A 10,000-nucleotide genomic window follows, 5' to 3' on the forward strand; every position below is an offset into this window, starting at 1 on the left:
CCGGCCCTAAGGTAATCCGATCAACCCAATGGGATAAGGATGCCGGAAACACTTCCGCCACACAAATTGGAGTAAAGCCGTAAAGAAATAATATAAGGGAATGCAGAAGTACCTTACATCCTGTTGTCGTATCATCTACCAGATAGATCAAAATCTTCCAGTTTTGTCCTTGCCTTGGCTGCTCTGCAAAAGCCGCTATTTGCATTCGTTTCTTGTCGCTTTTTTCTGGACGTCCAAAGGCAGCGATTTCAATGTCTTCCGGTAGCACTGGAAGGGTTACTTCGATGTCATTATGTTTGTGTTCTATTTTTGCATCAGGGTAAACCTCCTTTAGGCTTCTCCAGCGATCTGATTGTCCAGATGGTGCTTTGACGACCATTTGTTTCGGTCGACATTTCAAATCGATATTCCATGTGTTACCTGCGTTCACCAGACAGCTGTGCTCAATTGATACAGTGTCTTGTCCTTTCTTGAGGTCGTAACAGCAGCTGACTTGAAGGTTTTTCGAGCCCCGGTCGTTGTTGACCTGTTGTTGGTCAACTGAAACAAAACAAATATGGTACATTCTGTAAACTAACTTTTGTGGATTGAGTTTCCCTAGTCCTTTGCCTGGCTTTTCCATATATTAATTAAATCATTACCTTTCTCTGAAAATTCTGTTCTCTCGAACCTCTTTAAAGTATTGATCAACACAAAAACACAAGTGTACATAGCAAGCATAAAAACTGGCAAACATGCCTTTGCCAACAGACCTGTCTCAGGAAACCGTTTTTCATAAACCACCGTTCCTTGGAAGCAATTTTTTTTCTATACCCCGTCCCAAATTTAACCGATTGAAAGGTTTGATCTTTACCACAAAGGCACAAATCTGCAGTGCTTGTATGTGGGAATAATTATGCCATCACTTGGATATCACGTAAACCCGACTGTTACACACTCTCGTGAAGAATATCAGCCTTCCCGGAATAGTTCTCCTTTTTACTCTGCGAAAAGATGTGGCTAAGACGCAAAATAAACGTGAGAACATGTAAACTAGTTTTAACTCTAATCTGGTTCTCAGACTTCAATATTATTGTGCCGTTCACAGAAAATTTGGTGTATTATTATGTCATAAGTGCTCGTACGGAGTGCGTTACGTTCAATTCCACTGAACTTGTTTCCTAAAGTTTAAACCGCATTGTATAATTATAAATTTAGTTGTTGTCGTTGCCAGTGAATCAGACACAATAAAATTTTATGCTGTGCAAAGAGAAAACGTACTTAAACAAGAACATTTTTGGTGACACTGCGAAAAAAGCGGTTTGCTGTTGCTGGGACACCCTACCCAAGGAGATTAAACGTAGTGGTTGCTTTTGTGAAAACGCCATTGCAGACAAAATCAAAAGCTTACCAATAGTCAAACTTGTTGGTTTTTTAACTCCGTAGAGTGACAGTACCATTTTCTTGCGAGGCTCTGGCGTACTGTGCAGAACTTGTTTCGTTGCCTTTATTTATATCCACAGGTCATAGCCGCTTATACCTTAATAAGGTCAACAAAAATTACCTCATATTATATTTCACGAAGGATTTTCGGTTTCCACACTCCTTGTTTAATATTTATTGTTATGAATTAAAACTTCCTTGGAGCGCAATTTGGTATTTTATATGTTATTCAGTAAGGAAAGTTAACATCTCGGGGTTCTTCCCAAGCGGAAGTTTTGCAGCGTTGCACATCCGCCTATACTCATTAATATTTTCACTTTGACCTCGAATAACAACTCTAAAATTATGAAAACTTTCGTGACGTGCTCGGTAGCTAGCGATGGGTCACGTAACACTTGCACGATCACACTATGTTTGAAACCTTCATCCACATATTTTCTTCCAAGAATTATAAGGTAAGTTAGCTTATTTGCGGTTTAAGGAAATATAACGCAGTATCTACTGATGTCAACCGGGTCTTTCCCCACCGAAACTGAAAACGCTTTCGAAAGCATTTATCCAGATCATTCAAGCCGCAAAAGACTTGGGGAATCCCCTAATGTAGTGCCCTCGAAAATCTTACTTTCGATGGATCTTGATAATAGCAGAAGGTAAGTTTCGATAAGAAATATGTTAATTTACTGACAAGTATGTTTTAATAGATGTAAATCACAAACAAGGCCCTCCTTTGGTAAAATACAACAGAAAAACTATTGAACGAGGCCTCCTAAATGACAGTCGTTTAAAATACATGTTTTTACGTCATTAGAGAAAAGACGCTCTTACTTTGACTCTATTATTCTCTCAAATGCTTTTGTTTGTCAAGTAATTTGGTTCGCTGGTTGGTACGGATCCATTAGGAAGAATACAGTTGTGATAGCAGATCCAACATCAACCCACTCGACGGATTTCGAAGACACCCTGCAGAAGCAGCAAGGGGTCATCATGTTGAAGTTCTGAGTCTCAGATTAGACTTTCAAAAGTCCTTGGTCTCATAAGCCGTCCCATGTAGATAGCCCGCGTACGAAAAATTATGTTTCGCTCCCAAAAGACATTTTCTCCTGGGATTCTCGTGAAGTCGACTTGTGGCAAGTCTAAGTCTCAGATGTGTATAGAGGCTTTTAAAACAATTAGCCCTATCCAAAAATCATTCAAAAGTATGTACTATGTTTTGAGTGTTCTCTTTCTTTCTAGTAACCTATAGCTTCGTATGATTCCTTTTCGTCTTCTTCGCTTGAATTCTGCAATTCGTTAATTGATAAACAAGATATATTTTTTAAGAGAAGGTTTTATATGTGGAATGTATTTTCCTTATGCTAAGCCGGCCGGCTGCCTCTACATCGCATTTAAAATTATATATATATACACCCGTTTTCAAAAACGTTGCAATTTCAAAGTATATATGATATATATATGCCTTTTGTTTTCTCATAAGAAAGGTGTTGACAGAAAAAAACAATAGGGGGCCATTTTTACAAAAGGAAAGAACAATAGCTGCTGTCAAACCTTTTGAAGGCTTTGTTTGAATTTCACCAGTTTACCTCTTTCTAGCATCCACCATACCTTTTCTTCTCGTTTTTTAAAAATAATTGAAATGAATAAGGTATGTGGTAAAGGCAGTATCTTAATAACTTAACAACTCAGTGTTATTTTTTCCTAACTGCTCGGGTTATGAAGATGGTAATTACTAGTCAGCTCTTTTCCGAATTACCTTGAAGAACGGAGCTGTTTCGCCACATATCTCAACTCAAAAGCCAAAAAAAAAAGTAGAACGTAAATTACTTTTGGAGAAAGTTAAGTTGTAGGAGGTTTTCACATGACGTCATCGCCGCCACGTTGGTGGGCGAAAACAAAAGATCTCTCATTAGCTTCTTTTGTTCGTCCACCAGAAGTCGTACTTTTCTCTATTTTGTTATTGGTGTCTCTAGATGTTGGTTTAAAACCTTCCTATATTTCATTACTTATGGCTTGATATTCAGTTTTGAAAGGTGTCTAACGAATTTATACTTGGATAATGTTTGTTGGGAGTATTGTCTTTGCAATTCACTTTGTTCTGGTCTTCCATATACCGGATCCGACATAATTAATGTCCATAAAACAAAAGAACAACGTGAACATATTAATAGCTAATTAGCAAGGCCTAATCGGAATAACAATAATTCTTTTGTCCTCCGCCATTTTTGTCCAGAATATGAAAGTCTACCCCAAAACACTTATTGTTTGGGATTTCTTGTCATCTCGACAAATCCACGAGTTATTGTCAGCCTCCTGATGCAATAGCGAGGAAGCATGAGTAGCACTTTACTCATTGTTTTGCTCTTAAAATCTTCTCGATTTTGGTCTTGTTGGCATAAACCCCGTGTACATGGTGAATCATTCAAAGGCTTAAATGACTTAAATGAGTCATGAATTTTGGTTGGTTCGGAGGTTGTTTTGTTGGCGGGTTTACAGACCACACCTCTTTGTGATGGCTTCTCGTAGAATATTAGTTCCCGAAATGAACCTTTAAAACAATTAGGATTAAAGAGCTCCCGGTTGACTCAATTAAATACTGTTTCATTTCCCTCGAATAGCTTGTGGGATTTTTCTCGTCAATTTTTAAATATTATATTAGTTAAAGGAAAAACGCATTGTTCCTTCAGCGTGAAATACACATGCTTTGTGTCTCTCCTTTCTGATGAGAAAACAAAAGGCATATATATATCATATATACTTTGAAATTGCAACGTTTTTGAAAACGGGTGTATATATATAGTCCGACTCCAGAAAATCATCTTTATATATATATATATATATATATATATATATATATATATACAATATGTATACAATGTGCCCTCCCGGTTGTCACCATAATGGCTTTATGGCAACTCCTGAACTTGGGCACAGGATGTACGGTTACACATTGTTGGATTGCATTGTGGAGTCACAAGAGTGCTCAAACTGCAAGCAGTGAGCGAAGCATTATGCCAATAGTGAACACCTATTATGAGGCTCTCCACCCAATCCAGAGAGTGCTCAAACTGTATGAACAGTGAGCGTAATATACAATATGTATACAATGTGCCCTCCCGGTTGTCACCATAATGGCTTTATGGCAACTCCTGAACTTGGGCACAGGATGTACGGTTACACATTGTTGGATTGCATTGTGGAGTCACAAGAGTGCTCAAACTGCAAGCAGTGAGCGAAGCATTATGCCAATAGTGAACACCTATTATGAGGCTCTCCACCCAATCCAGAGAGTGCTCAAACTGTATGAACAGTGAGCGTAATATACAATATGTATACAATGTGCCCTCCCGGTTGTCACCATAATGGCTTTATGGCAACTCCTGAACTTGGGCACAGGATGTACGGTTACACATTGTTGGATTGCATTGTGGAGTCACAAGAGTGCTCAAACTGCAAGCAGTGAGCGAAGCATTATGCCAATAGTGAACACCTATTATGAGGCTCTCCACCCAATCCAGAGAGTGCTCAAACTGTATGAACAGTGAGCGTAATATACAATATGTATACAATGTGCCCTCCCGGTTGTCACCATAATGGCTTTATGGCAACTCCTGAACTTGGGCACAGCATGTACGGTTACACATTGTTGGATTGCATTGTGGAGTCACAAGAGTGCTCAAACTGCAAGCAGTGAGCGAAGCATTATGCCAATAGTGAACACCTATTATGAGGCTCTCCACCCAATCCAGAGAGTGCTCAAACTGTATGAACAGTGAGCGTAATATACAATATGTATACAATGTGCCCTCCCGGTTGTCACCATAATGGCTTTATGGCAACTCCTGAACTTGGGCACAGGATGTACGGTTATATGTAGCGTAAAAAACCGGTACCGTAAAAAAGCCGTTTTTTTACAAATATATATTTTGTAAAAATGCAGCTTTTTTACAATTATATATTTGTAAAAAAACGGTCCGATCACCCTAACTTTCCAACGATTTATGGCAGTGTCCTGACTATTTTGTTTTCTCGTGCTAGCCGCATAAGTATTATTTATTACTAAAAATCACTTTCCTAAGCCTTTCATAAGTGCGGCATAATGCGAAACACCGTTTCCTTACATGTCACGCCTTGTAAAAGTGCAGGAAATTTACAATTCAGTTTTGTAAAAAAACGGTCCGACCGCTATAACTTTCCAACGATTTATGCCAGTATTCTCAATATTTTGTTGGCTTGTGCTAGCCATATCAGTATTACTTTATGATAGAAATTACTTTCCCAAGCCTTTCACAAGTGCAAAAATTCGACAAAATGTTTCTTACATGTCACGCCTTGTAAAGGTGCAGGAAATTTACAATTCAGTTTTGTAAAAAAACGGTCCGACCGCTATAACTTTCCAACGCTTAATGTCCTTGCCCTGAATATTTTTGTTGTCTTGTGTTAGTCATATAACTATTATTTTATGATAGAAATCACTTTCCCAAGCCTTTCATAAGTGCAGAAATTCGACAAAATGTTTCTTACATGTCACGCCTTGTAAAGGTGCAGGAAATTTACAATTCAGTTTTGTAAAAAAACGGTCCGACCGCTATAACTTTCCATCGATTAATGCCAGTGTCCTGAATATTTCATTGGCTTGTGCTAGCCGTATAAGTGTTATTTCTTGGCCGAAATCACTATCTCTAGCTTTTCATAACTGCCGCATAATGCAAAAAACCGTTTTCTTACATGTCACGCCTTGTAAAGGTGCAGGAAATTTACAATTCAGTTTTGTAAAAAAACGGTCCGACCGCTATAATTTTCCAAGGATTTATGCCAGTGTCCTCAATATTTTGTTGCCTTGTGCTAGCCATATGAGTATTATTTTATGATAGAAATCACTTTCCCAAGCCTTTCATAAGTGCCGAAATTCGACAAACTGTTTCCTTACATGTCACGCCTTGTAAAGGTGCAGAAAAAGACGGTCCGGGCGCTGTAACTGTTCAACCATTTATGCAAGTGTCCTGAATATTTTGTTGGCTGGTGCTAGCCGTATAAGTATTCTTGGACGATAGAAATCACTTTCACTGGTCTTTCATAAGTGTGGCATAATAGATCAAAATACGAAACACGGTTTGTTTTCTTACATCAACATCCCTTCGTATCGAAAGGTGCAAGGACTTTACAACTGACTTAGTTCCAAAGTTTATAACTTTTCAATTAGTTACACCATTGTCCTTTTTTCCTAGCTTTTGTCAGACCGATGGTCTTTGTCAGTTTCAATACTCTTATTCGTCAATAGCATTTTGTTTTCTCAGTCTTTCGCGAATCACTGTTTACCCTGGTATCTGTTATTCCTTCAGCGTTGAACAATGAGATAATGAAACTAACACCCTTTTTCAGACAAAAGTCTACTATTTTCCCTACCCTATTTGAGACCTAACCAAAACATTGATACCCTATTTCTGACCGATTTCAGCTCTTAGACGATTGGCGTGACAATTTGAGAAGGCCTTTTGTTGATGGGCTTATTGCATACCGATGAAGAATTGGCCTTTTCTACAAAAACATACCCAATTCAAGACTTGAGTGCACAAACAATACCCTATTGTAGAACAAAATGGTCAAAACTAATAGGGGCCAAAAACGCATAGCCTTTGAGGTCGAACAGACCTGTAAAACGTATGAAATCAATCAATCAATAATACTTATACGGCTAGCACAAGCCAACAGAATACTCAGGACACTGGCATTAATCCTTGGAAAGTTATAGCGGTCGGACCATTTTTTTACAAAACTTCATTGAAAATTTCCTGCACCTTTACAAGGCGTGACATGTAAGAAAACGGTTTTTTGCATTATGCGGCAGTTATGAAAGGCTGGAGATACTGATTTCTGCCAAGAAATAACACTTATACGGCTAGCACAAGCCAACAAAATGTTCAGGACACTGGCATTAATCGTTGGAAAGTTATAGCGGTCGGACCGTTTTTTTACAAAACTGAATTGTAAATTTCCTGCACCTTTACAAGGCGTGACATGTAAGAAAACGGTTTTTTGCATTATGCGGCAGTTATGAAAGGCTGGAGATACTGATTTCTGCCAAGAAATAACACTTATACGGCTAGCACAAGCCAACAAAATGTTCAGGACACTGGCATTAATCGTTGGAAAGTTATAGCGGTCGGACCGTTTTTTTACAAAACTGAATTGTAAATTTCCTGCACCTTTACAAGGCGTGACATGTAAGAAAAGGGTTATTTCCTTATGCGGCACTTATGAAAGGCTAGAGATAGCGATTTCTGCCAACAAATAATCCTTATACGGCTAGCACACGGCAACAAAATGTTCAGGACACTGGCATTAAGCGTTGAAAAGTTATAGCGGTCGGACCGTTTTTTTACGAAACTGAATTGTAAATTTCCTGCACCTTTACAACGCGTGACATGTAGGAAAAGGGTTTTTTGCCTTATGCAGCAATTATGAAAGGCTAGGGATAGCGATTTCTGCCAAGAAATGATTCTTATACGGCTAGCACAAGGCAACAAAATATTCATGACACTGGCATTAATCGTTGGAAAGTTATAGCGGTCGGACCGTTTTTTTACAAAACTGAATTGTAAATTTCCTGCACCTTTACAAGACGTGACATGTAAGGAAACACTTTTTCGATTTTCGGCACTTATGAAAGGCTTGGGAACGTGATTTTTACTAATAAATAATACTTATGCGGGTAGCACAAGCCAACAAAAAAAGCCAGGGCACTGGCATAAATCGTTGGAAAGTTATAGCGCTTGGACTGTGTGTTTACAAAACTGAATTATAACTTTCTTGCACCCGGTCACAAACTGTGACCTGAACCAAATATTGTCTCGAATTTATACGCTGAAATTAAACTGATTGTGATGTCGACAATAAAGATTATGTGTATGGCTAACATAGGCTACATAAAATCACATCACCACTGTATTTCAGTAGGAAGAGCTCTAATCTTTCTCCATCGGTTTTCAGAAAGATAAATTATGAATGCACTGCTCGGCACTCTAAAGCAACGAATGGTTTACACTACTTGATGTAATGTATTAACAGTAACCGTTGTAAAAGCCGGTTTGCTTAATTATTTACGGCTTCTGTACTTCCTTTTTTCTACACAGAGATATCTCTGTTCAAAAGCAGCTTTTCTTACAAATATATAATTGTAAAAGTGCAGCATTTTTACATAAGAAAGCAGCTTTCTTACAATTATATATTTGTAAAAAAGCAGCTTTTTTACACTTATATAATTGTAAAAAAACAGCATTTTTACGTAAAGAAGCTGCTTTTTTACAAAAATATATTTTTGTAAAAAAGCTGCTTTTTTACAATTATATAATTGTAAAAAAGCAGCATTTTTACGTAAAGAAGCAGCTTTTTTACAAAAATATATTTTTGTAAAAGAGCTGCTTTTTTACAATTATATAATTGTAAAAAAGCAGCTTTTTTACATAAAAAAGCTGCTTTTTTACAAAAATATATTTCTGTAAAAAAGCAGCTTTTTTACAAATATATAATTGTAAAAAAGCTGCTTTTTTACATAAAAAAGCAGCTTTTTTACACGGACCGTTTTTTTACACAACATATGTATATATATATATATATATATATAGGTTGAATGAAAAATGGAGTCAAAAGCAAACTACTCACAGGTCCATGTTTAATGTAAAGAACAAACGTTTCGCCCTTCGGGCTTCCTCAGTGTTCACAATAAGCTAAAAACTAAAAAATACTTGGCAGGAACTGAGTCGGTTTCAAGATCTTATATATGTGAAGAAGTGACAGTGACGAAATAAACAGATTGCTTAATTACACGAAATTTACAAACAAGCGCTAACGAGTAGGTGACAAAACAGGCCAGCTTATAGACAGAAAAACCACTTACACAATAGTAGATGAAGTGAACAATATAGAGTTAATTATGGGAGCTGACTATCACAGTAAAAAATTAAAAAGTATTATATCTAAAGTTATGAAGAATTTTTTCTGGAAAAATAATAAATGAAAATGGCTAAAAAATGGCTAAAAATGAATGGCTAAAAAATAAAACTTATTGGCTAAACCTAATTCTATTCTTAGAGTTGAACTCTGATCGTTTGTTAAGGCCGTGGGGATGGAGAGTACACAACTGGGAGCACCAAAAAGCTTCCCTTGTGAGTAAACGCCTATCAATGTGATCTTCACATTCATTAACAATTTTTTCGATAACAATGAATTCAAAGTCAGACATCTGGTGTTCAACCCTATTGAAATGCACGGCTAATTCGCACGTAATCTTGTTAGTAAGCATAGTTGATTTGTGATTCCGAAACCTGACCTTGAATTCATTGGATGTTGAACCCACATACTGAACCTTACACTTCTTGCAAGTGGCCAAATAAATCACGTTTTTAGATTTGCAACCAAGATGTTGCCTAATAGTGTAATAACGATCTGTACGAGCGCTGTAAAAAATCTTATCCTCCTTTAAAAAGTTCTTACATAAATCACATTTTTTGCTACATTTAAAACAACCTGTAGCAGAATGGTCGTTGTCAGTATAATTAGATCCCTTGGGTCCCGCTAGGAGCTC

At 37.4% G+C, this 10,000-nt stretch overlaps 1 protein-coding gene across 2 annotated transcripts in view; it reads right to left on the reverse strand.

Annotated features, from left to right (window-relative positions):
• LOC137997208 (uncharacterized) overlaps positions 1-1,606 on the reverse strand; it is an 8,381-nt gene extending 6,775 nt beyond the window's left edge. The window contains exons 1-2 of one of the 2 annotated variants that reach the window (XM_068843078.1): positions 1,391-1,606; positions 113-540 (exon numbers count right to left, since the gene is read on the reverse strand). In XM_068843078.1, the coding sequence (XP_068699179.1) occupies positions 113-540; positions 1,391-1,439 (477 nt within the window). In that variant the 5' untranslated portion in view covers positions 1,440-1,606. The remainder of the gene's footprint in view (positions 1-112; positions 541-1,390) is intronic. The other variant, XM_068843079.1, reaches the window with a different exon arrangement.
• Between the last annotated feature and the right edge of the window lie 8,394 nt (positions 1,607-10,000).

The sequence above is a fragment of the Montipora foliosa genome, chromosome 3, assembly GCF_036669935.1.
Source record: "Montipora foliosa isolate CH-2021 chromosome 3, ASM3666993v2, whole genome shotgun sequence".
NCBI classification, from domain to species: Eukaryota; Metazoa; Cnidaria; class Anthozoa; order Scleractinia; family Acroporidae; genus Montipora; species Montipora foliosa.